The following is a 26,165-nucleotide window of genomic DNA, read 5'->3' as shown; positions in this document are numbered from 1 at the left end:
GTTACTGTTCTTTTTTAATCATGGTTCTTAAAGATAACACACGTGCATTTAAAATTTCCTTTTCCTTGGCCGGGCGCGGTGGCTCACGCCTGTAATCCCAGCACTTTGGGAGGCTGAGGCGGACCGGTCACCTGAGGTCAGGAGTTTAAGACCAGCCTGGCCAACGTGGTGAAACCGCATCTCTACCAAAAATACAAAAATTAGCCAGGCGTAGTGGCGGATGCCTGTAATCCCAGCTATTCGGGAGGCTAAGGCAGGAGAATCGCTTGAACCCAGGAGGCAGAGGTGGCGGTGAGCTGAGATCGTGCCATTGCACTCCAGCCTGGGTGACGAGAGTGAAACTCCATCTCAAAAAACAAACAAATTCTTTTCTTGCACACACCAATAAGCACTGCTTAGAACTTTGGTCCTCAGACACCTAGGGCAGAGATGACGTCTAAAGCCCAGTCCTGGGGATAAGCATTCTCCATACCTGCCCTCCAGAAACAGGAGCCCTGTCAGAGGTGTGCCCGAACACCAAGGCCAGCCCTTTGGGTGGCTTTCTGTGGGCGCCTCCCAGGGCAGGATGCACAGGACCCTCTTCTGCAACTGCGGTTAAAGGCAGCAGCCTCAGGCCCTCGGTGTTGGCGCCGTGATGCTGCCCTGGTATTCTGTGCCGTCTGCTCTGAGGCTGCCGCAGTGCCTGTGGCTACTACAGAGACGGAAGCAGTGCTAGGCACTGATGGGCCATGACATGTACATTGTAATTGTTCAGCAAACTTTCATGAGTCACTGGAGGTTCCCAGGTCAGCCTCGTGGCTCAGCTGCCACGCAGGGTTTACTCTGGAGCTGAATCTTGTTGGTATTCTAACATACAAGTGACTTGTCTACACACTGTGCACCCCTGGGTTTTAGCAAGAATTCACTCTTGTATCCAGATGCAGGCATGTGCCGCCTGCCATCCACAGTTATAACATCTGCTGGGTCAGAAGCTGCGACAAGGGTCCCTGTGGTTGCCGCTCCTGTCCAGCCCTGTCTTTTGTGTTTGATATCTTCATTGTGGCATATTGCTTCACTTAAGTGCTTCCAGGAGAAACAGTTTCATGTAATCCATGCTCTTTTATTTATATTGCTTTTTCCCCCCCTGAGACAGTGTCTCACTCTGTCGCCCAGGCTAGAGTGCAGTGGCGCAATCTTGGCTCATGCAACCTCCGCTTCCCAGGTTCAAACGATTCTCGTGCCTCAGCCTCCCAAGTAGCTGGGACTACAGGCGTTTGTCACCTCACCCAGCTAAGTTTTGGATTTTTAGCAGAGATGAGTTTAACCATGTTGGCCAGGCTGGTCTCAAACTCCTGACCTCAGGTGATCCGCCTGCCTCGACCTCCCAAAGTGCTGGGATGACGGGTCTGAGACACCCTGCCCTGCCTTATTTATATTTCTAGATAGTGCCTTTGGGGGTGTTGGCTGGAAACCTCGTCCTGGGCCTGCTAGGGGAGGCGTCGCAACCATAGTGCATGTAGCACTGAGCCTCTCCCACTCCTGCCCCCATGCCCACCCCAAGGTCGCTTGTCTCATGTCTTCTCCAAACCCCGGACCCTTTACACCTTCTGTGACGTTCCCATGTCCTCTGCCAATGCTCCACACAGCAGTGCAGGTCAGAGCTACTGCTACCCCAGAGAGAAGACCTCCCAAGGTTCAGGGACATGGCGTTTGTGGCACACGGTCACCGGCTCTAGTTAGCGTGTTCTGCCCATCCTTGTGGGTACGGCATCTGCTATCCACATGCAGAGCAGTTGCCACTTGGCAAACAGTCACCGTGGGTTAATTACACACTAAGAATGTTCCGGGAACCTGCATTTCTTTATGGAACATGTTGGTCCATTTTCAGTTTTTGTAAAGAGGTACCATGTCGTCGCTGGGGTCACCCCGGTGGGGTGGACTCAAAACTGCACAAGATGTCCCCAGTTCAGAGCTCCTTACCGAGGGCCTTGGGGTCAGGCTTTGCTGTGACAAACAGTGGCTTGCCAAACGGCCCTCCTGATGGGGTTAAAACAGGCGATCCATGGGAGTCTTCCCTGGAACACTGGGGGCTTCCTCCGACCTTTGTTCTGCTGATCATGGCTGTCTTTGGAGCTCCTCTTGTCCTGCTTTCAGGAGTCACTGGTGCCTTAAGACTCAGCTGGAGATGAGTCCATTGATGCCTACTTTCTTTTCACAAACTGGAATTCCCTGGAATTGTCTGTGGGCCATGTGACCTGAAGTGCTGCTTCTTCACCCCTACACTGCCCTGTGTGTTTTAGAGAAGAGACCAAGATCCAAGGTTCGTCCACACCTGCCAGTGGGTTTTTCTGTATGGGAGGGGGCCGCAGTTGGGGCAGCCAGGAGCTGTCCAGGAGGGATGCCCGCCTCTGTGGTGGCAGTCTGTCTCCCAGCACCTCCACAGATCCGGGTGTGACAACGCGGCCTCATCCCATAAATACAGACCCGGAGCCGCTTTGGGAATAAGTAGATGTGTGCCCGCCCTGTGGGAGTCTCCGGTGGACAGGGTGTCAGTAAGTCAAGCTCTTTGCAAGTCTGTAATTATTAAGACCTAGACGTGAGTCATGTCCCAAAAGCCCCTCTCTCTTCCCAGGGAGTAGAGCCAGCGTCCATTTCATCCAATACAAAGAATCAGGAGAGACCAACCCTCTGGGATGGGTCAGCCTGATGTCGGGGAACGGGGATGGGAAAGGGAAAAAGTTCTGGTGGGTCATGTCTGATATTCTCCACCCACGTCCCCATATAGGGAACAAAGCTTCCTTTAGGGAAGAGTCCCCCTTATTTTATCTGTCGCTCAAACTCTGAAGGGTCAGACATCAGGTTTTCCCAGCTTGAGATACATTTGCTTCGGAAAATCAAGCAGTACGTTTAATTATTAGCACCTTGTCTGCTCCTATAAACGTGAAAACGCATTGCCCCCTGGACTCCTGCTCCCTCAAAATGAATGAAAGGAACTGTTTAAGGGGTGTGAGGAACAACACAAAGCCCGCAGTCCACATCTGGAAATCACAGCCAGGTTTATTCCCAGGCGTGGCTGTTGGGGAGGGTGGGGGACAGATCACGTTATTAGCAAAATCTTTGAGGCTTCTGGTATTTTGTGTACTAAATGTAAGAGTTTTTTTTTCAATGTCAAGATATTTTACTATGTAGTAGAAACCATTCTAATATTGACTATAATGAAAAGATAAAGGTTACTGATGAAAAATACAGAAATAGAAATGAAAATGTACGTTTAAGAAGTGGCTGGTTTTGGCCGGGCACAGCGGCTCACACCTGTAATCCCAGCACTTTGGGAGGCTGAGGCGAGCGGATCACCTGAGGTCAGGAGTTCGAGATCAGCCTGGGCAACACGGTAAAACCCCGTTTCTACTAAAAATACAAAAATTAGCCGGGTGTGATGGCGCATGCCTGTAATCCCAGCTACTTGGGAGGCTGAGGCAGGAGAATCGCTTGAACCTGGGAGGCAGAGGATGTGGTGAGCCAAGATTGCGCCACTGCACTCCAGCCTGGGCAACAAGAGTAAATCTTGGTCTCACCAAAAAAAAAAAAAAAAAAAAAGAGGAGTGGCTGGTTTTAAACCAACCCAGCAGCAAAATTCAGTGATTAGTAAGCGACATGAAACTCATTTTTCTTTTCTTTTTTTTTTTTTTGGAGACGGGGCCTCACTCTGTCGCCCAGGCTGGAGTGCGGTGGTACAATCTTGGTTCACTGCAGCCTCCGCCTCCTGGGTTCAAGCAATCCTCCTGCCTCAACCTCCCAAGTAGCTGGGATTACAGGTGTGCACCACTATTCCTGGCTAATTTTTGTATTTTTAGTAGACACAGGGTTTCACCATGTTGGCCAGACTGGTCTCAAACTTCTGACCTCAGGTGATCCGCCCGTCTCAGCCTCCAAAAGTGCTGGGATTACAGGCATGAGCCATCGCGCCCAGCCTTAGCTTTTATTTTCTGAGTGGAATAAAAAGGCTAAACAAAGCAAAGATGGCTCTGTGGAGTGAAGAGACAGGGTTTCAGAAATGACTGTGTCCTTTTTTTTTTTTTTCAAATATCTCTGCAAACTGATGTTACCCTGTGTTTCCGTCACCGTTCCTGTAATTCCAAGATGTTGAAAGAACACAATACAGATGGGTGCCACTTTCTTTTCATTTTGCAACCATCCCTTCTGAACACTTTAATCCCAAACAGAAAACACACCCATTTAGCATTCAGTTAGATCAGTGGACTTGATTTTTCTCAGCATGTCAAGATTTCAGTTTGGAAATCTGTTACAAAGATGTAGGTCTCCACATTTGTGATCCTTGGAGTTCTGCATGACTCGCAAAGGCGTAGTAGGTTAGGACTGAATCTGCAGATCTGGTGCCAATGGCCTCGCGCCTCCAGGACGTCCCCAAGGCGGGCTCCAGCGAGGCCTGCTCACAGCACTTCCTTGAGGCTCTGTTTCTCATCTGAGAGGGAGACACAGTGATGACACCTGCCCTAGGTGTGAGGCTCAGGCCAGGTGACAATGCCAAAGCCCTTAGAACACTACGAGATGCTGAGAAACGGATTGGCGGGCACACGCCCGGGCCCAGGCATGGGAGACGGGCACGCTCACAATTCAGAGTATTGGAGATTTTCATGTTTCCAGATGCTTACTCTATTTAGAATAAACGAATGGAGTCTAACTTTCCATCAGCTCATTAGCAGCTGTACAGAAATAACGTTTTATTAGACACAAGCAACTAAAGCACTCGGTGCCCAACTGAGATGCCGGAATCGAGCCCGTGAAGCCCGCGGGAGGGAGACACCTGTTGCTGTTGGTTGATACTCCCAGCCTGGGCCCCTATAACACCTCAGCTAGAATTGGGGATGTTATCCAAGTGAAGTGGTTTCATCAGGTGTGACTTTGCCTGCAGGTGGGACTTTGCCTGCAGGTTTTGCCTGACTGAAGCGGTATTGCTGCAGCAGTGCAGGTGTTCAACTGTTCTAGGCTGGCGGGGAATAAACCCCCGTCATTTGGCCTGATGGCTTCATCTTACCCTGGGGTTGCTAACCTGCTTTTCAAAATCATCTGGGGAGGAAGGAATGCATTTTTTTTTTTTTTTTTGAGACAGAATCTTGCTCTGTCGCCTAAGCTGGAGTGCAGTGGCTTGATCTCGGCTCACTGCAACCTCCGCCTCCCAGGTTCAAGGAATTATCCTGCCTCAGCCTCCCGAAGAGCTGGAATTACAGGCACGCATCACAACACCCCTGGCTAATTTTTGAATTTTTTTTTTTTGAGATGGAGTCTCGCTCTGTCGCCCAGGCTGGAGTGCAGTGGCCGGATCTCAGCTCACTGCAAGCTCCGCCTCCTGAGTTCACGCCATTCTCCTACCTCAGCCTCCCAAGTAGCTGGGACTACAGGTGCCCGCCACTTCGCCCGGCTAGTTTTTTTTTTTTTTTTTTTTTTTGTATTTTTTTTAGTAAAGACAGGGTTTCACCGTGTTAGCCAGGATGGTCTCGATCTCCTGACCTCGTGATCCACCCGTCTCGGCCTCCCAAAGTGCTGGGATTACAGGCTTGAGTCACCACGCCTGGCCTAATTTTTGTATTTTTAATAGAAACGGGGTTTCACCATGTTGGTCAGGATGGTCTCAAACTCCTGACCTCAAGTGATCTGCCTGCCTCAGCCTCCCAAAGTGCTGGGATTACAGGTGTGAACCACCCACCATGCTCGGCCAGGAATGCATTCTTTTCAGCATGTTGAGAAACCTGATTGATAAGGCTTTTTTCTTTTTTTTTTCTTTTTTTTTTTCAATAGACGCTAAACAGAGGGATTACTGGTATTCTGGTATTTTTAAGGAATGACTGCAAAAACATTTTCAATTTGATGCCTGGAGTCTCTGCTGGTTTTTTAGCTCAGAAGAAAGATATTACATAGATCCTGGCTTCAGAGCCAATTTTGTATATTTTTTAATTAAATGTATTAATTTTCTCCGGGAAGCATTTCCATCTCAAATTGGACATTAAGACTGTTGCCAAAATGTTTGCTTTTGTGTATTAATAATAGTATATATGAAGAAATAACCCATCGTGATGTTTAACTTCTTCCCTGATTCGTGAGTAGAATCCCTGCAGATAAGAATCTATACACAAGATATTATTGATGGTATGTAAGAGGAATTTATTTTTTCCAGTTTCAGCACTTTCTAAATTTCCTATAATGAACACATCTCGCTCTCATAGAGGGAAAAAAATCCATGTCATAGACAGAATGTTTTTTTTTTAATTGAAGATCCTGTAACTCATAGTAAACATGGATTTATGACTACACAGAGATACAAATCCACTTAATGTAGTTATTACCTCACCTTAGCAAAATACAAGTAATCCCCTGCCTGCATTTTTTTTACTTTTTATTGAAATTTTAAAATAAACATAGAGAATGCCCATGTCTGCATCACCCTCTTCCACAATGAAGGGTAATCACCAGTCGTGTCTCTGCCCCTGCCCCTTGCTGGAGCATGAAGCACACAAACATGGTGGAGGAGGTTCGCCTGCAATCCCGTGCTCCTTGAGTACTCTCAGACAGTAATGACCCTCCTGCCTGTTCAGCCTCGACTTGGCTGACGCGGCGTCTGCTCCCCCTCCTGGCCCTCGCCCACACCCCAGTGGGGCATCCCATGCCCTTGTGGGAACCCTGCAGTGTTGGTGCAGATCTCAACCAGGGTGCTGGGTGCTTTAGGACGGGAGATCTGCTCCCTAACTCCCTAACTGGTCTTGTGGGTAACATGGCTCCCAAATAAAGACACGAGCGGAGTTAGCTGCCAGCACTCCTGATGCTCAGGCCAGGACTTGGGCCCCAGGAGCCCACAGCTCCACTGCACCATAACAAATGTCAGACGAGAGGGAAGCTCAGGATGTGACAACGTTTTTAATGCAAAGTCAACATGAACATCTTTTCCCATGTACTTATTAGACGTGAAATAGCAGGACTTCACAGCCCCGTTTGCACATTTTCCTACTCCGCAGACGAATAATATTTTCAGGGAAGGCAGCGCAGTCTGTGCCGTCGCAATCGGGTGACTGTGGGGGATGAGGGACGATGATTTTCCAGGAGGCCCCTGGGGTCAGAGGACTCCTAGAGGGGGTTTCCAGCCCCTCAATCGCAGATGGATGGCCTGTTGATATTGTAACTGGGGTGGAAGTTGAGCCGGTCACAGGAGGTGATGTAGTTATCAGGGCCAGTCACAATGCTTTTCTCCAGGTAAACATTGAGAGTGTTGTTCCGGAACATTCCGCCCGCTGCAAGTTGTTGGGAAAATTTATTCGAATTTGGATAAAATACTTTCTAGAAGAGATGAAGGAACACGGATGAATGATGTATAATACTCTTGAGCAATCCGTTGAATATTTTTGAAAGAAAAATAAGAATTTGTAAGAAGATGCAGAGAAGCCAGAGGGGGTAGGATGGCCTGGCTCACCCCAGACCATCCTAACCCATGCCCGATGCCTGGCACTTGCTGTTAACACTGCCCCTTGCACTGTTCGAGGGATAGAGGGGTAGGCTGCAGGGCCACCTATGTGCCATCTCTACCTCAGGATAGGGCTGTGAGCATCACCTTGGGGGTCAGGCCTGGAGTCACCCCCAGATCTGCTTTTCCTCACTGTGCTACTCTGGGAAAGCTGCCAGCCCTCTCTGAACTTCATTTTTTTTTCTATGGAATAGAAATGATATTCACATCAGTGGGTTTCAATCTTAACTGGGGCCAGGCACGGTGGCTCACGCCTGTAATCCCAGCACTCTGGGAGGCCGAGGCAGGTGGATCACAAGGTCAGGAGTTTGAGACCAGTCTGGCCAACATAGTGAAACTCCATCTCTACTGAAAATACAAAAATATTAGCCAGGCGTGGTGGCAAGCACCTGTAATCCCAGCTACTCAGAAGGCTGAGGCAGGAGAATTACTTGAACCTGGAAGGCGGAGGCTGCAGTGAGCCGAGATCGTGCCATTGCACTCCTGCCTGGACAACAAGAGCAAAACTCCATCTCAAAAAAAAAAAAAAAAGATGATTACCTTCACTGGGAATCTGAATCATCTGTAAAGCTTTAACGACACCAATGCCCACACCTCACCAGCCCAGTGGTCTGGGCAGGGGCTGCCCTATGGAGGTTGAGAAGGGGTGTACTGAGGCCACTCGTGTGGGCGGGCACCCAGCAGTAGGAGTTATTCTAGCAAGACAGCATCATTAGGTGACTGTGACATTCCTGAAGCCTGAAGCTAGTGGCCTGGACCTCTGCCAAATATTTTACCCTGTCGTCCTTAGAGGATCCTGTGTCATGCGTATCACCTGATGTTTCATCTCCTTGGCAAGAAACAAGTACAAAGAGAAAACTTCTTTTTGTTTTTGAGAAGCTTTAGATCTATAGAAAAATTGAACAGAAAGTACAGAGAGTTCCCAAATTATCTCCCTCAGCACACAGTGTCCCCTGTCTTCAGCATGTTGCACTCGTGTGGCCCATTTGTTACAGTGAAGCCAGTGTTGATACTTTATTAGTAACTAAAGTCCACATTCTACAGGTGGGACAAATGTATCATGACAGGGACTCACCCTGGCAGTATCATGGAGAGGAATTCCCTTCAGTGCACTTTTTTTTTTTTTTTTTGAGATGGAGTTTTTGCTCTTGTCGCCCAAGCCGGAGTGCAATGGCACCATTTCAGCTCACTGCAACCTCTGCCTCTGGGTTCAAGCCATTCTCCTGTCTCAGCCTCCTGAATAGCTGGAATTACAGGCACCCACCACTAAGCCCAGCTAATTTTTGTATTTTTAGTAGAGACAGGGTTTTGCCATGTTGGCCAGGCTGGTCTCAAACTCCTGACCTCACGTGATCTGCCCGCCTCGGCCTCCCAAAGTGCTGGGATTACAGGTGTGAGCCGCCGCGCCCAGCCCTTCAGTGCACTTTTTAATGCAAAGCATTTATCTCCTGTTCTCACATGGGAGGTAAACAGCTTCTCCGGCATCCACCTTTGGTCACGAAACTGGAAAAGAGACTCCAGATGGAGCAGGTGGATAAGAAGCAGGAAAACCTCCTTGGACACTTGTCAAGAGTACCTCATGCCTCCTATCCCACTGCCTGCTCACATCAGTGACCTGAAGGCTCCTACCATTTACAATAGGAACATTTTTTCATGGCCTTTTATAAAACCTAAAACATCTGGACCCATGTTAGTGAGTGTGCTGGGTCTTTTGTTTGTTTGTTTGCTTGCTTGTTTGTTTTGGTGACAGGGTCTGGCTCTGTCACCCAGGGTGGAGTGCAATGGCACGATCATGGCTCACTGCAGCCTCAACCTCCTGGGTTCAAGCAATCCTCCCACCTCAGCCTCCTGAATAGCTGGGACTACAGGTGCATGCCACCACACCCAGCTAATTATTTTATTTTATTTTGGTAGGGATGGGGTCTCACTATGTTGCCCTGGCTAGTTTTGAACTCCTAGCCTCAAGTGATCCTCTCACCTCAGCCTCCCAAAGTGCTGGGATTACAGGCGTGAGCTACCGCACCCAGCTGTGTCTGGTCTTTGTCATAGAAATACCTGAACCCCCGGGAAAACTCAGGGTCGTTTGATTATGGGAGAGTGCTCCAGCATTTTTAGGTAAGTAATCTTCTCACCAGAGCTCAGTCACTCACAGAACACAACTAAATAAGCACTGACCAGACCTTTTCTTTTTTTTTTTTTTTTTGAGACGGAGTCTTGCTCTGTCGCCAGGTCTGGAGTGCAGTGGCCGGATCTCAGCTCACTGCAAGCTCCGCCTCCCGGGTTTACGCCATTCTCCTGCCTCAGCCTCCCGAGTAGCTGGGACCACAGGCGCCCGCCACCTCGCCCGGCTAGTTTTTTTTTTTGTATTTTTAGTAGAGACGGGGTTTCACCGTGTTAGCCAGGATGGTCTCGATCTCCTGACCTCGTGATCCGCCTGTCTCGGCCTCCCAAAGTGCTGGGATTACAGGCTTGAGCCACCGCGCCCGGCCTGACCAGACCTTTTCAATGATGAATGCCTTGACGAAGAAAAAACGCCCACAACATTCTCACCCCAAAAGGGCTGGCCCAGTGTCCCAGGTGTGCAGGAGACACCACACTAGCTCCTCTGTCCATTCACCTGGACCTTCATGGGGTTTGGTGTGAGGAGGTTCTAGGAGGGCCATCCTGGAGTCTGAGGTCAAGTTCAAAAAGGGTTTGGCTTCCCCAGTGGCCCACAGGCTCCTGTGCCCACAATACACCTTGCCCACCCACAAGCTGTGCTGTCAGCCAGTACTGCCTCTTCAGGTCACATGTTAACATCTCATAAAGTGTAATTCCAGAAAAAAAGTAGCCCTTCATTTATTTGCCTCAGAACTGAGCAGTGTTTAAGTTGCAGGAGATGGTTGCGTGTGTGTGTGTGTGTGTGACTGCTGTGCGTGTGCTTGGGTGTGTGGGGACAGGGTGACGTCAGCAAGTCTATATCCTCCTCTTTTAAAACACTCCACTCCCGGCCGGGCACGGTGGCTCAAGCCTGTAATCCCAGCACTTTGGGAGGCCGAGACGGGCAGATCACGAGGTCAGGAGATCGAGACCATCCTGGCTAATACGGTGAAACCCCGTCTCTACTAAAAAATACAAAAAACTAGCCGGGCGACGAGGCGGGCGCCTGTAGTCCCAGCTACTCGGGAGGCTGAGACAGGAGAATGGCGTGAACCCGGGAGGCGGAGCTTGCAGTGAGCTGAGATCCACCCACTGCACTCCAGCCTGGGCGACAGAGCAAGACTCCGTCTCAAAAAAAAAAAAAAAAAAAAAAAAACACTCCACTCCCAAATTCATTCACTCATTTAGTTCCATCCTACCCTCTCCCAAAACGATTTGGGGAACCTCCCTCCTCCCCATTTGTGATGTTGGAACTTTGGCCTCCTCCCTGGGTGCACCCCTCCCCGTCTCATTGTTGTTCTCATTGAGAGCCCCAGGTTTTTAGCCTCTTCTTTGAGGCTACCCACCCCCTGCCCCCCCCATGCCCAGTCTTGCATCCCACTTACGGGCATCTCGTGCACAGTGGGGGCTCTGCTCCCATAAGCCTGGTTACTGGTCCTGTACACCGAGATAGCCTTCTGGGTCCTGGTAGATGAGAAACACTCTATTTTCATTCATTTAATCTAATTCTGCACAAGCCACAGCCTTGTTTTGGTTGACAGCACTCCACTGGAAATGCCCCCAAAGAAAGAGCAATGTGCCTGGACTGGTGATGCAGCCTCAAAGGCAGCCCCTGGGAGTACCTGGCTGATGACCATTCTGAATGGCCCGGCCTCCCCGGCCCCCTCTGCTCACCACTGTCCCTGCTCTTCCAAGGCAGGCCAAAGCCCTAAAGAGCAGGCAGCCAGCAAGTGCTGACCCCCAGCCCTGGCAGGACCTTGGCACATGCTGCAATTTCTGGGTAACTTAGCTTGTCAGGAGTGGAGGCTTGGCCTCCAGACCCTGCCACCCAGAGGGTCCCTCTGCCTCTGAGCCCCCACCCTCGCTGAGGTCATGCTTCTATCGGTACCACTGCCCCTACCTGTCAGCAGGACAGGCTACTGAGAAGCTGCAGGCCCACACCTTAGCTCTACTTTATACTCCTAGATCTTGGCCAAGTTGTTCTTTCTACATTCCAGTCGTCTCAATGGGAGAACGAGGATACTAACAGACCCTGCCCTAGAGAACTGTTGAGGGACCAAATGTGTGAGCACGGCAAGATGCTTGCACCTGCCTACAGGAATTTTCTTACTGCTTCTTAGCCTGCAGTGCCCTGTGGCAGCTCACAGCTGGCTGAGTCTACAGCAAGACTGCAGACTTGCTGCAGGTGCTGCTGTGCTCACGCCCCGCAGCGGGGTTTCAGGATAGAGAGGAGAGGAGACTCACCCGACACAAAACAGTGGAGCTGAGACCACAACTGGGCTTTCTCCCCCCTACGGCCCTGCCCCTCACTGACCCTATCCCCACTTCCTTGTATGAGGCTCTGTGGAACACATTCGCCGCTCACTAGTGGACAATGACAGCGCGGGCCCCGGATGACCACTCGATCCTCTTGATTTCTGCAGTTAGGACCTTGGGGGTCTTGCGGGGTCTCTCACACACGGGGCTATCGAGCAGTGGACGTCAGGACCAGGCGCGCCCCAGCTTCCTCACCTGTAGCCCCGGAACCACCCCGGGTTGTTGAACCTGCCCGGCAGGTCCGCGCTTACACGGTAGTAGTCGCTGGTCTTCTCAGGCGGGGCCGTGGCCTTGGGCTCCACAGGCTCCGCGCACGCTCTGGGGCTTTCCTCCGCCATTGCGCCTAGAGAAGCGGGACTCGGCGGCGTCCTGTTGCCAAGCGACGGCCAGGTCACGTGACTGTGGGCGGAGCGGAGGGGGCCTTAAAGGCGCCGCGCATGGGTGGTGCTCCTCCGCGGGCGGGTCGGGAACCTGCCGAGCGAGTCCCCAAGGACCGGGAAGGTCCGGACGGCGAGAGATTCCCTGCTGGGACCGTCGTATGGGGCAGCACCTGGTCCCCAGCCACCCGTGAGGGGACCGGGCCACCCCAGCATCGGGGCGTGGACTCCCGGGCGAAAGGAACCCCAGGGCCTGGGACCCCGCCAGCCGGGTGACGGGGTTTAAGCACTGCAGGTCCACTCGGCAGGCAACGATTGGACGCTTGCTGTCCAGTGGACTCCAGGGATGATATGCCCCTCAGCACCCCGAGTCTAAATTGAGACCCGAGATCTTGCTAACTTTATGAAATTCTCCTAAGTCAAATATCGTTTAAATATTACAAACAGTTTTGGAGCGCGAGAGGTTGCGCGGGACGTGGTTCACAGCTCACGTGGCGGGAGGCGAGGGTCCCCATCGCCCAGCGGGCTCCCTCAAGGGTCAGGGGCCTCCCGGGCTGGCCGGGCCCATTAGCAGGGCGGGGCGAGCTGCAAGGCGAGGACGGTGGCCCCACTCCCGGCCCGAGACTCTCAGGCCCGGGACTCCCGGCCCTGCCCCGGAGACTGCCCCGCCCCCGCAGGGAGGTCCCAGCCGTCTGGCGACTGCGCTGTGGCTCCTCCGGGCCTGTAGGCGGCACTGCGGCCCCGCGCGGACGGCGGCGGGAGGGAAGGCCGCTCGGCCCGGCCCGGAGGGAGGCCTCGCTCCGCCCCGCGTCCCGGCCATGGCGACCGCCCCGGCCGTGTTTCCCCGAATGCTCGACGCGGGTGAGCGCGCGCTTGCGGGTCCCTGGGGAGAAGGATGCAGAGGGGGCGCGGGGACCCGAGGGAGCGGCGGGGACGCGGAGGGGACCTGGGGCGAGCGCGGGGGGGACTCGAGGAGGGCGCGGGGACGCAGAGGGGATCCGTTGGGGATGCGGTGGGGGGCGGGCGTGTTGCATCCGGGACGCGGCGCCAGGACCTCTGTCTGCTTCCCCCCAGGTGCCCGGGCCCCGTCGCGCTGGCTGGCGTTCCTCGGGAAGGCGACCCCCAGGCCTACTCGGCCGAGCCGCAGGACGCTTGGAAGCGCGGCGACCCCTGTGATCCGCGAGTCCGAGGACAGTACCGGTAACACTGGGCGCCCAGCCGAGTCAGGTGGGAACGAGGAGAGGCCGGCAGCCGCGGGGAGATGCGAACCCTGGAGGGGCCTGGGCACTGCACGTGGTCGAAACTGCGCGCCCGGCCGGGCTCCTCCCACTCCCGTGCTGGCCACTTGAGACCACAAGGTGGGGAGGTGCCAGAAAGACCTGAGAAAGCCGCTGGGCCCCTCTCTTTTTCTCTTCTGGCTTCCAAGTAAGACCAAGGGACGGGGTTGACCAGGTTCGACCAGGCTCACCCAGGAGCAAGGTCGGGATCAGAACCTGGCTCCAGTCCTCTGTTTCCTGAAAAGGTCCCTGTGCTTCCAGGTCTTTCCTGGGGTTAGGGGGCTCTCGGCTGCCCACCGCGGTGTCACAGGAGGCACTTGGGAGCAGGGGTGGGCGGGAACTGCGCTTTGCCTGTCTCTGCTGCCACCGGTGGGAGACACAGCGTCGCTCCTCCTCCCTGCTGTAGATTTCAACGACAAGATTCTGAATGAGCCCCTCAAGCACTCTGACTTCTTCAATGTCAAGGAACTGTTTTCCGTGAGAAGCCTCTTTGATGCCCGAGTGCATCTGGGACACAAAGCTGGCTGTCGGCACAGGTAGGTAACATCCCCATCTGAGCTGTAGCGGTTCCCAGGAGGGCTTGGGACCTGGGACCTGCCCTGATTCTAGGGCCACTTTTGAACTGGCCTGTGTCAGTTTTAGGTGATTACAACCCTTCCTCCTCCACCTGGGAACAGGGAGCCCCGCACAGAAGCAGCAGTTCACCCCCCAGCTTGGCGGGGGCTCTTGTGTGTCTTGGCGTGGTGCTCACGGCCCTTAGTAGGGCAGGCCTGCTGGGGGATGCAGAACTCCACGGGTTCAGCCTGTGAGGCTGGCCCCCACTGGATTGGGCAGAGTTTTCTGGGCTGTGGGGAGGAGGAGTGACTGGTCCTGTATTCTCACATGGTCATTTTGACTGTTGTGGGGAGAGGGGATGGGAGGGGCAGGTGGGAGGCCAGGGAGGAAGCTGGTGTGGGTGTCCAGGGTGAGGGTGGTGGGGCTTAAATCACAACAGCAGAAGAGCTAGAGCAGCAGGTGGACATGAGGCAGCCGGGTAGAGCCAGTGGGCCTTGGGCTGGGGTCGGAGGTGGCTGGGGCCAAAGGGATCAAACACCTGCTCTTTGCCTGGAGCCTGGTGCTGGTTACTGAGATGGTGAAAACCAGGGGAGACCTGTGGGCCATCACAAGCTTGGTTTCTATGAGGTGTGAACTCTTTGCTGCCCCAGTGGAGAGGTCACACGGGTACCAGGAGGGATGGGCTCCCAGGGAGCCATCAGCATCGGGGGCTTGTGGCTGTTTCCAGAGCATCAGAAAAGGAGGTCGGAGGTGGAGCCCTGGGCACTCCAGTGTTTGGAGTCAGTCAAGAGGGACGGCTGGGGGTGGAGGGATGTGGTTGTCTGTTGATGCTGCTGAGAAGTGAATTCAAGGGTGTGACTTTGGCAAGATGGAGGTTGCCAGTGTCTTGATGGGCAGGGTTACTTGAGAGGAAGGGACAGAACCCAGTGGGAGTAGACTGGAGGTAAGGACCTGGGAACCGCAAACGTGGATGACTCGCCTGCCATGCACTGAGAGGCAGGGGTGTCTCCCATGCCCCACTCTTCCTCAGCCCCGGCCAGCAGCAGTCCAGTTCCCTGGATCAGGGTTCTCCTCCCAGGCTTGGCCACTGCTACCCTGATTCCTTAATGCTTTTGGCCCAGAGCACCCCCCTAAGTCCAACCCCAGCGGGGCCTTGTCCTCAAAGCCTCGGGAAGAGGAGAGTGATGGAGGGGGCTGCCCCATGAGCCGCACGGGGCTGAATGTCCTTTTGGTGTCATGTTGGATGTCCACACATCCAAATGGGGGTCAGTGCTATTAGGATTCCCTCGGGAAGAGGTAGAGGGTCGCAGGGGTTAAGCCATGAGACGAGGCATGCAGAGGGGTGGCCTGGACAGGTTTGCACTGCTGTCTGTCCACACGGGGAGCATTGCAAACTGTGCTTCCCAGCCCATAGTGCCCCTGAAGAGGAGCTCGGAAGTCCCTGGTGGGCATCTGTGTTCCTGCAAGGGGCCAGTGGAGTTGGCCCAGTGAACTCTCATCCCCCTTGCCCTGGTGGGGTCTCTGGCAGGTTTATGGAGCCATACATCTTTGGGAGCCGCCTGGACCAGGACATCATTGACCTGGAACAGACAGCCACGCACCTCCAGCTGGCCTTGAACTTCACCGCCCATGTAGCCTACCGCAAGGGCATCATCTTGTTTATAAGCCGCAACCGGCAGTTCTCGTACCTGATTGAGAACACGGCCCGCCACTGTGGCGAGTACGCCCACACTCGCTACTTCAAGGGCGGCCTGCTGACCAACGCGCCCCTCCTCTTTGGCCCCACAGTCCGCCTGCCGGACCTCATCATCTTCCTGCACACGCTCAACAACATCTTTGAGCCGCACGTGGCCGTAAGAGACGCAGCCAAGATGAACATCCCCACGGTGGGTATCGTGGACACCAACTGCAACCCCTGCCTCATCACCTACCCCGTACCCGGCAACGACGACTCCCCGCCGGCCGTGCACCTCTACTGCAGGCTCTTCCAGACGGCCATCACCCGGGCCAAGGAGAAGCGGCGGCAGGTTGAGGCTCTGTATCGCCTGCAAGGCCAGAAGGAGCCCAGGGGCCAGGGGCCAGCCCACCCTCCTGGGGCTGACGTGAGCCGTTCCCTGTGATGTTCACTCAACTCCTCCCAAAGCAAACCACAGCCAAGCCTGTCTGAGCTGGGAGTCCCCTTCCCCAGCCCTGGGTCAGCGGCATCCTCAGTCCTTGTTACTTACTTAGCTGACGTCACAGTGCAGACATCCGCTGTTCCGCCTCAGAACCAGTGGCTGAGCAGGCCGACCGTGCCTCTGCATTTGCTCTGTGGGAAGCAGCACAGAGGGTGAGCGATGTGCGCAGAACGGTCCCTTGGCTGCAGTTAGGACCTCAGTGGCTGGTGTGGCCGAGCTGCTGGAAGATGGTGCTCTCTCTGTGATCCGAGCAGCCCTCCCTTCACCCTGACCCCTGACCTTTGTCAGGAACGTGCAGTTTTTCTTCTCAATCTAAATGCCTTTCAGGTGGGCTGCTTCCTTGGCTGCCTGGTTCCAGGGGGCTGTTTTGTAATGAGATGCTGCAGGCAAGCTGCTCAGAGGGTCCCAGCTGGGTTGGTGGGACAGCCAGGCCAGAGGACCTGATCCCAGCAAAAATAAAACTCAGATTTGGGCAAAATGAGACTTGGAGTTTGGGGTTCTGCCTCGAGTGCGTTTGCTTTCGTCCATGTGGTGTGGCTTTTTTTTCAGGCATGCACTGGGGCCCCAGTGATGGGAGATGGGACAGGCACTGTGTGTGTGAGGGGCATGAATGAGGTCAGCAGAGGTGCCAGCTGCCGCTAGAGGGCACCGTCTTCAGCAGTGGAGCTCCAGACAAGCCCACAGCCCGGCCAGCCTCATTCATCAGAACAGGCTTGGTGTGTTCCCAGTTTCAGGAAAGATGGGCACGTGCTGACAGGGACGCTTAACACCCCTCACCTGTGGGAACACAGCCGTGTTCCTGGGACAAGCTGCGGCCTGCCCTCGGCCCCATCCCGACCTGCTTAGGACATAGGCCCCTCTCCCCCATGCTCCTGACCACCCAAGGAGCCGTCTCGGCAGCATCCGGGCAGCAAGGCAGTATGGAGTCTGGTGCCCTGGGTAGGGCAAGGCCTGCCCTGCAAGAGCAGCACAGGGCGATGGGAGGCCGGAGTCCAGCGTCCATCCCTGTCCCTTCAGGGTTAAGCTGGCGAGGGGTTCATGGTAGGGGTCCTTGTGGGTGTCCAGGTTTGTCATGTGGGCAGGACAGGGAGCTGAGCTTCAGGGTGGTCTCTGGCCAGCATGGCTTTCATTTGCAAAGCCGAAGTCTGAAGATGCAGGTGTATAAAGGCAGGTGAAGTGAGGGCCCCTCCAGGGCTCCCCCCAGAATCCCTCTCAGGGTGTGCAGGTGAGATACCCTGAGCTGGGTCTCCTGTCCCACCGTGCTGGGGAGGCCAGCTGTGGGGAGCCAGGACCCCGGAGATGAGGCAGCAGTATGAAATATTGGGCACTGATCGGGTGGCTTCTAGGAGGTGCCCCTCTAGCTGCGACTGGGCCTCCCGCCGGAGAGGCCATTATACCTTTTGTCCAGGCCAGGCCCTTCCCTGCTAAGCCACTGGCGGCGGGGGAGGGCATTGCAGGCAGGCCCGGGGTTGGGACAGCAGGAGACACAGTGGGGTGCAAACACAGGAGGGATGGGTGGTCTCTTCTGGCCATTAATTTTGAGGCCAGGTGGAGCGAGCAGGCCAGGCAGTGCTGTGGCTAACCCAAGAAACCTTGTAAGAATGATGGGGACTGGCAAGCCCCGGGCAGGCTCCCTGGGTCCCGACCGGTCCCCCTTACCTTGTGCCGATGACCTGCCTGGCTCCTGCTGTCCTCCTCCCACTGGCCCCTGAACCCCGCACAGGCTGGCGAGGACCCACTGAAGAGCCACGAGTGGGCGCTTGCTGGGCTTCCAGGGCAGGAGGGGCCCTGGCTGAAGGGATGACCCAGTGGATAAGCAGGCACTGGTGACCATGAGGAGCAGGGAGGGACGGGAAGGGTGCAGCGCAGAGACCGTGGGGGCCATGCTGGGACAACCAGGGTGGGCCTAAAGGGCCCCTTCCGGAATGGAAAGAGCCATGTCCCAGGATTCTGAGGGGCTCTGGGTGAAACGAGTTGAGGGGTAAGGGGATGTGGTCTCACTGACCCCATCCTTGACTCTGCCAGGAGGGGCCCTCCAAGTTTTCCACCCTGGAGATGAACCCCAAGAGCCCTCAGAAGAGGCCAAAGGAGACGGTGAGAGTGCCTGAGGCTGGGGAAGGGCAAGGGAGTTGCCTCAGTACTGGGGAGAGGGGCCCCCCAGCCGTTTTCTCCCTGGGCCACGATGCCTGCAGGCCCCATTAGAGGTGGCCTTCCCTGGACTGTGGCAGGACTGGGCCTGGACCAGCTGGTGTTCCAGACGGTGGGGAAGACCAGAGGCAGCCACCAGAGGACAGGCCTGGCAGAGCCAGCTCAGGGCAGGGTGGGGTGGGTAGGGCCAAGAAGCCTTTCCATCCCTGCTGAGGCTGGGCCACTCCCACCCCTGAGGCCCGGAGGATCCCCATTTGCCTGGAGGAGCTCAGGGCAGCCACCTCTGTCAGCACAGGCCAGGCTTCCACTCTGATCCCCTGCACCCCTCCCTGGGTGTGTGGGGGGAGGGAATAAGAGGGGAGGGCCTGCCCTGGGCAAGAGCAGGGTTCTGGGGCAGGAGCCTAGGGGCCCATGAGGATGGAGGCCAGTTGGGCCAGCCGATGCCCTCTGCTGATGTGGGCCCCAGCCCTTGAGATGGATCTCATGTCATCCTGGCTGGAGGTCTGCGCAGACACGGCTCTGTGGCTGATCCGGGGAATGGAAGGTCAGGTGGGCAGAACTGACAAGGGTGGGGACCGGCTCTGATGTTCCTAGGTCACTGTCTCTGCAGAGCTCCACACAGGACACTGGCCAAGGGGGGACCCCCACTCTCTCCCCAAGTGAGGGACAGGGGCTCCTCAACACCAACAAGGGCCAGCGCTGGCTGGGGGTGCAAGTGTCCTGGGGAGGTCTCCACAGCCTGGGCCCCTGAGTGGCTGGGAAGGCCTCCTGCCCAGATGCCCCCAGGTGGCTCCCAGGGTCCTCCCAGGACTCTGCCTCTCCAGCGGCCCCCAGTCCCAATCCAGCACCCTAGGCCTCCTCCTGCCCTCACCTCACCACCATCTGGCCCCAACTTGGCCAGGTGCAAAGTGACTTTTCATATTTCTATAGGAATAGCCAAGAAATTCTTCCTAGACTTCTCCACTTCATATTATGGCGATGAGCAACTGTGTTTTGTTCCTGTTCCTGTTTAGACCATCCTCCCTTTGGCCCACTACAGAATGAAAATGAGTCAGCGCTGTTCCTGGATGAGACCTGCAGGGTGGTCTCCCCACACAAGCTCCACGGAGAAGCTACCGCGTCACCTGGGGGCAGAGCAGCAACCGTTCCTCGTTCCTGCTTTCCTGGGCACGTGTGGAAGGTTTGCCCCCACCCCACAGATGCTGGATCTGCTGTTTCACAGGCAAGCGTGTCCCACTCCACTACACGGGCTCCTTGTTCCCACACCCACCGACTATGGGTCTTGGCAATGCCACTTTACCCCTCTGAGCCTCGGTTGGTCTGTGTGAGATCTGGGAGCTAAGAGGACCTGGTGAGGCTGCTGTCAAGCCTGGGTGGGACGGGCCATGGAGAGCGCTCTGCTCACGCCTGGCTCTGGGGAACAGGCTGCCCGGGCTGTGGTGTTCTTATTTATGATTTTCCTCTCCCCTCCATGGGGAAACTCTCTGCCCCAGGCCTCACTTGTAAGTGCAAAGCAGTTTTCCCACCTGTAAAGAACATTCCAGGTTCCATGTGGGAGGTTCCCATCCTGGGTATAGCAGAGCAGGACCCTCTGGGGAGGGCTGAAGAGCCCAAGGGCCACTCAGATACCTGAGAAGGAGCTGGTTGGGGCTCATTCATTGAACAAACATGAAGCTGCCCTCCCAGACCTCCCTGAACCCATGACTGTGTGTACGCACTGATTAAACAGTGTGGAGAGGAACAGAATGTGGAGAAGCACCGAGGCAAATGTTCAGGACAGCTTTTGTTCTATTGAAGGTGTTTAAAGCCATGATTTTCTTGAAATATTTCTATGATTTAGCACAAGGAAAATCTTACAGATGAGGACACTCGCGTCCAGAAGGTGGAGACACCTGCTCTGGTCACAGCCAGTGTGGACCCTTGGCAGAGTTTGGGTCTCTGAAAGCAGACAGGGATTTGGGGACATGTTGTTTGCTGCAGATGATCCCAGGAAGCCTGAGGGATCACCTGGGAAGGTGGACCTGGAAGTGAGAAGCTGGCGAGTGACCTTGAGCAAATCCTGCAGTGGGGACCCCACTCAGCCTCACAGGAAGTCCAGGTCCCACCTGGATGGGCTCTGTCCCCATGGGCGGAGGGTTAGCCCTGGAATATTAATGCCTTTGCTCTGCTGGCTGGTGCAGTGTGTAGGAGAGGAAGCCCCTGTGGTGCCTGAGAGAGCCCTCAGGAAGGACACATGCAGGCATTTCAGGGGATGCCGTGGCCTGATGGCAACCAGCTGCCCCAGCTGCAGGTGGACCCGGGTGGGCTGAGGAGACATGGGTGGGTCAGCAGCAGCATGGCCACCCCAGCTCTCCCAGATCCAAGGCACACTAGCCAGAATCTTGAGTGAGAATCAGGAAACAACAAGACAGACACATGAACCTTGATCAGCTGCCACATGCCTCTGGTGATCTAGAAGATTCTGCACATGTGCAGGGCTGTGTCCACTCAGGAAAGACCAGAGAGGGTCCTAGCGTCCTAGCTATCCACTCATTCTTGGCTAAATGTGAGGACTTACACATGTGCAGAGGAGACAGGAGAAGGCCCAGAAGAAAAGAATATCCCGGGCAGACTGGTAAACTGCCAGAACCTCGAATGCATTCCCCGCCCCACACACAGACCCACTGGCTCAAGGCATTTGGCACAACCTCTGACCAGGTATTAGCTGATCACTAAGATATGGTGACCCAGGAACAACACTTAGGAAGCCAGAATTCAAAATAAAACGAATTAAAGTAAGCCATGTTAAGAATTGAAGTATGATGAAAATGACTCATTAGAGAAAATACATAAGGAGATACTCATTAATTTAAAAACTGAATAGATATTCTGGAGCTGAAAAGTTTAATAATCGAAATGCAAATCCACTAGAAGGGATTGACAGCAGATCTGAGGAAAGAATCAGGGAACTTTGAAGGTAGATCAGTAAAAATGATCCAGTTGGAAGACTAACAGCAAAAGTTAATAATAAAGGAAGAGGCCAGGCGCAGTGGCTCAAGCCTGTAATCCCAGCACTTTGGGAGGCCGAGACGGGCGGATCATGAGGTCAGGAGATCGAGACCATCCTGGCTAATATGGTGAAACCCCGTCTCTACTAAAAAAATACAAAAAACTAGCCGGGTGAGGTGGCGGGCGCCTGTAGTCCCAGCTACTTGGGAGGCTGAGGCAGGAGAATGGTGTGAACCCGGGGGGTGGAGCTTGCAGTGAGCTGAGATCCGGCCACTGCACTCCAGCCAGGGCGACAGAGCGAGACTCCATCTCAAAAAATAATAATAATAATAATAATAATAAAGGAAGAGAAATGAACAGTGCCTTGAACCTGTGGGAAACAATCAACATATTAATATTCACATAATCAGAGCTCAAGGAGAGGAGAAAGAGAAGGGACAGCAAAATTATTCAAAGAAGTATCTACTTGATACGAAAGGAAGCAGGAAAGGAGAAAAGACATGAGACATACCGGAAGCAGATAGCCAAATGGCAGAGATAAATCCAACCATAGCGATAATCAAATTAAATGTAAATGGATTAAATACTTCAATCAAAAGGCAGACATTGACACTGTGGATGAGAAACAAGATCCAACTTTATGCTATCTAGAGCCTAGAACAGAAACATTTCATATTCATAACACAAAATAGGTTGAAAGCAAAATGATGGGAAAACAAGTACCATGCAAACCATAACCATGAGATCTGGAGTAGTTTTATACATATATCAATATTTTTTGTTTGTTTTGTTTTGAGACAGAGTTTCACTTGTGTTGCCCAGGCTGGGGTGCAATGGCACAATCTTGGCTCACTGCAACCTCCGCCTCCCAGGTTCAAGTGATTCTCCTGCCTCAGCCTCCTGAATAGCTGGAATTACAGGCGTGTGCCACCAGGCCCAGCTAATTTTTGTGTTTTTTTAGTAGAGACAATGTTTCACCATGTTGACCAGGCTGATCTCAAACTCCTGACCTCAGGTGATCCGCCTGCCTCAGTCTCCTAAAGTGCTAGAATTACAAGCATGAGCCACCAGGCCTGGCCAGGAGGAGTTATATTAATATCAGACAAAATAGACTTTAAGATAAAGTGTTAACTAGAGATAGAGAGGGGAATTTCATAATGAAGAGACCATTAATTATTCAGGAAGATAAAATAATTATAAATGTCTATGTATTTAACAGTACAGCCCTCTGAGTATATGAAAGTTATACCCAGTATGATGCGGCAAAAAAACAAAAACAAGCAACAGCACCAAAACCAGAAACAAACAAATAAAAAAAGAATTAAAGAAGAAATTAAAGTTCAAAATTAGAAAGGAAGAAGTAAAATGACCTTTCTTAACAGAAAACATAATCCCGTGTGTCAAAAATCCTAAGGAATCACCAACGAACTGTAATAAATGAGTACTGCAGGGTCACAAGATTCCAGATCAATATACAAATATCAACTGTGTTTCTCTATCCTAGTGGTAAGCAATCCATAAATTAAACCAAGAAAACAATTCCAATCACAATATCCCTGAAAAGAACAACATACTTTTTTTTAATAAAAGAACCAATTTAACAAAAGAAGAAGACTTGCATACTGAAAACTATAAAATATAAAACACTGCTAAGAGAAATTAAGGATATTGTAAATGAATGGAGAGATACTCTATGGTATTAGAAGACTTGGTATTGTCAAGGTGGCAGATATCCCCAAACTGATGTACAGATTCGACTCGATCACTAAGAAAATTCCAGTTGGATTTGCTTGTTTCCAAACATTGACAAGTTGATCTTAAAATTTATATGAGACACCAAAACATTATTTCAAAAGAAGAATGAAGTTGGAGGACTTACATTTCTCTCTTCAAAGCTTCCTAGAGTGACATCAGTCAGAACAGTGTCATCCTGGCATAAAGATGGGCACAAAGATCAATGGACTAAAGTTGGAGTCCAGTAATACACGCTGACATTTATGGTTTGTTGATTTTGAAAAGGTGCCAAGGCAGTTCTATAGGGAAACAGTAGAATTTCAACACATGATGCTGGGATAATTGGATATCCTCATGAAAGAGATTTATTTAGGCCAGTACCTCATACTAAACAATTAACTCAAAATGGATCGTAAATCTAGATGTTAGAGCCAAAAGTATAAAACATCTAGAAGAAAACATAGAACACCTTCAGGACTTCAGCCAGAGTTTTTAGATGTATCATCAAAATCATAATCCATACAAAAATGTATTTCATCAAAGTTTAAAACTTTTGTGATTCAAGAAATACCCATTATGAAAGAGAAGCCACAGACTGGAAGAAAATATTTGTAAATTATACATCTGATAGAACTCTTACAACTAATAACAGGAAGACGAACAACTCAAACTAAAAATAAAAAGTAAAATGTAGGCCGGGCGCGGTGGCTCAAGCCTGTAATCCCAGCACTTTGGGAGGCCGAGACGGGCGGATCACGAGGTCAGGAGATCGAGACCATCTTGGCTAACACGGTGAAACCCCGTCTCTACTAAAAATACAAAAAACTAGCCGGGCGAGGTGGCGGGCGCCTGTAGTCCCAGCTACTCGGAGGCTGAGGCGGGAGAATGGCGTGAACCCGGGAGGCGGAGCTTGCAGTGAGCTGAGATCTGGCCACTGCACTCCAGTCCGGGCGACAGAGCGAGACTCTGCCTCAAAAAAAAAAAAAAAGTAAAATGTAATTGAATATGCTTTTCACCCAAGAAGCATATTCACCCTGAATTTGCTTTTCACTTAGGAAGAAGGATGAGTGACTAGTAAGCACATGAAGCCGCTCAGCATCATGAGTCATTCAGGAAATGCAGATGAAAACCACAATGAGACACCACTTCACACTGCGTAGAATGGCATTAGTCCAAAAAAAAAAAAAAAAGGACAATAACAAGTATTGTCATCCCTATGGAGAAACTGACACCCTCGCACATTGCTGGTGGGAGTGTGAAATGGTGCAGCCATCGTGAAAAACAATCCAGCATTTTTCTAAATGGTTAAGCGTAGTGTGGCTGATGACCCCCAGTTCAACAACTAGTCATATACCCAAGATAATATAGAACATATGTCCTGTATCTGAATGCTCATAGCAGCATTCCTCATAATAACCAAAAAGTAGAAAAAGCCAAAATGTCTATCACCTGGTGAATGGATAAACAAAATGTGTTGTATCCATGCAATGGAACACTGTTCACCCATGAAAAGGAATGAAGGTCTGACACACGCTGCAACACGGATGAACCTGAAGACAGTATACTCAGCCCGGCACGAAGGCTCATGTCTGTAATCCCAGCACTTTGAGAGGCCAAGGCGGGGGAATCACCTGAGGTCAAGAGTTCGAGACCGGCCCAGCCAACATGGCAAAACCCTGTCTCTACGAAAAATACAAAAATTAGCCAGGTGTGGTGGTGCATGCCTGTAGTCCCAGCTACTCAGGAGGCTGGGGCAGGAAAATCACTTGAACTGGGAGGTGGAGGTTGCCGTGAGCTGAGATCGCGCCATTGCACTCCAGCCTAGGTGACAAAGTGACACTCTGTCTCAAACTAACAAACAAAAAAAAGACAGTATACTCAGGGAAAAAAAAAAAAAAAACAGACACAAAAGGTCACATATGTATGATCCCACTTACATGAAATGTTCAGAATAGAAAAGTCTCTAGAGATAGCAAGTGGATTCGTATGTCCAGGGTCTGGAGAAGGGATTGGAAATTGATTTCTCTGGGGCATGAGAGATCTTTCTGGGCTAGTGGGACCATTCTAAAGCTAGATGGTGCTGGTGGCTGCTCAGGCCTGTAGATGTACTGAGAGTGGTTGAATTGTACAGTGGATGCGCATTACGATGTGTACACTATATGTCAACAAAGCTGTTAAAAGGAAGTGATCAGAGGTGATTGAGAAGCGATGCTGCCTCCAACTGAGGCAAAGGAAGAAGAAAGAACTTAAAAGTGTTCCCAGAGCAAAAACGCCTGTTTTCTAAAGAGTGACCCCACAATCGGTTCAAGTCGATCGAAGAGCCTCCGGGAGAAGTAACAGCTTCGTCACCCATCTAGTTCGGGGCTTGTTTCTATAGTAACCTGTGACATGGCCCCTTCCCAAAACACAGAACAAAACAAAAAACAGAAACTAAGACAATGAATCCCTGAGAACAGTGAGAAATAAATAAAGCTCTTGCTTCCTTTGGCCTATGGAAGGGTGTGGCTGTTGAGCTGAGCCTTGGAGTTCCTGGGTTTGCCAGGTTCCCCGTTTGGCAGTGCTGGGGGCTTCGAGCCAGCGACCTCAAAGAACGGCCAAGCCAGGGAGGCCAGTGTGCACGCAGGTATTGATGTTGGCTTTCCAGGGGTGCAGTGAGCTGCATGACTGAGACCCATTTCCCCATAAAACAGCCAAGCCAGGGAGGCCAGTGTGCACGCAGGTATTGATGTTGGCTTTCCACGGGTGCAATGAGCCGCATAATGGTTTGAGGCGAGGATTTAAACGTTTTGAGAGAGGCATGACTTGCCACTGTTTTAAAGGTCAGATGCTGCCGTTTCAAAGATACGTCCTGTTGCTTTGCCAAGAGGCCTCATTCCGTGTTGTTGGGAATCAGCAGCCACGCTGCTCTGACGTGGCCGGTGGCCGTCCCAAGCCCCCACGCCTC

The 26,165-nt window shown here is 52.5% G+C and overlaps 2 protein-coding genes and 2 long non-coding RNA genes across 6 annotated transcripts; 1 reads left to right on the top strand and 3 right to left on the bottom strand.

Annotated features, from left to right (window-relative positions):
• Positions 1-6,890: 6,890 nt before the first annotated feature.
• CUNH9orf116 (chromosome unknown C9orf116 homolog) lies at positions 6,891-12,967 on the bottom strand. 2 transcript variants are annotated; one of them, XM_033238601.1, is made up of 3 exons: positions 12,161-12,967; positions 11,035-11,113; positions 6,891-7,326 (listed from the first exon to the last, which is right to left on the bottom strand). In XM_033238601.1, exons 1-3 carry the CDS (start codon positions 12,301-12,303, stop codon positions 7,138-7,140), a joined length of 411 nt encoding a protein of 136 aa, XP_033094492.1. In that variant the 5' UTR covers positions 12,304-12,967; the 3' UTR covers positions 6,891-7,137. The 2 variants fall into 2 exon arrangements, with proteins under 2 accessions (XP_033094492.1, XP_033094493.1); XM_033238602.1 differs by having other exon boundaries at positions 6,891-7,280.
• Positions 12,968-13,024: 57 nt separating this feature from the next.
• On the top strand, positions 13,025-16,834 carry MRPS2 (mitochondrial ribosomal protein S2). 2 transcript variants are annotated; one of them, XM_033238600.1, is made up of 4 exons: positions 13,025-13,203; positions 13,417-13,542; positions 14,026-14,155; positions 15,703-16,834. In XM_033238600.1, the coding sequence occupies exons 1-4, from the start codon at positions 13,161-13,163 to the stop codon at positions 16,292-16,294; spliced, it is 891 nt and encodes a 296-aa protein (XP_033094491.1). In that variant the 5' UTR covers positions 13,025-13,160; the 3' UTR covers positions 16,295-16,834. The 2 variants fall into 2 exon arrangements, with proteins under 2 accessions (XP_033094491.1, XP_033094489.1); XM_033238598.1 differs by having other exon boundaries at positions 13,060-13,203; positions 13,417-13,569; positions 15,703-16,832.
• On the bottom strand, positions 15,437-18,617 carry LOC117099182. Its single transcript, XR_004443731.1, has 3 exons — positions 18,011-18,617; positions 16,400-16,482; positions 15,437-15,862 (listed from the first exon to the last, which is right to left on the bottom strand). It is a non-coding gene; the product is annotated as an uncharacterized LOC117099182 (long non-coding RNA).
• Positions 18,618-20,263: 1,646 nt separating this feature from the next.
• On the bottom strand, positions 20,264-23,908 carry LOC117099179. The gene is made up of 3 exons (XR_004443730.1): positions 23,603-23,908; positions 23,367-23,520; positions 20,264-20,437 (listed from the first exon to the last, which is right to left on the bottom strand). It is a non-coding gene; the product is annotated as an uncharacterized LOC117099179 (long non-coding RNA).
• Positions 23,909-26,165: the final 2,257 nt, after the last annotated feature.

This window comes from Trachypithecus francoisi, unplaced genomic scaffold, assembly GCF_009764315.1.
Source record: "Trachypithecus francoisi isolate TF-2019V2 unplaced genomic scaffold, Tfra_2.0 Lachesis_group16, whole genome shotgun sequence".
NCBI lineage: Eukaryota > Metazoa > Chordata > Mammalia > Primates > Cercopithecidae > Trachypithecus > Trachypithecus francoisi.
This window is presented reverse-complemented; position numbering and strand designations above follow the sequence as displayed.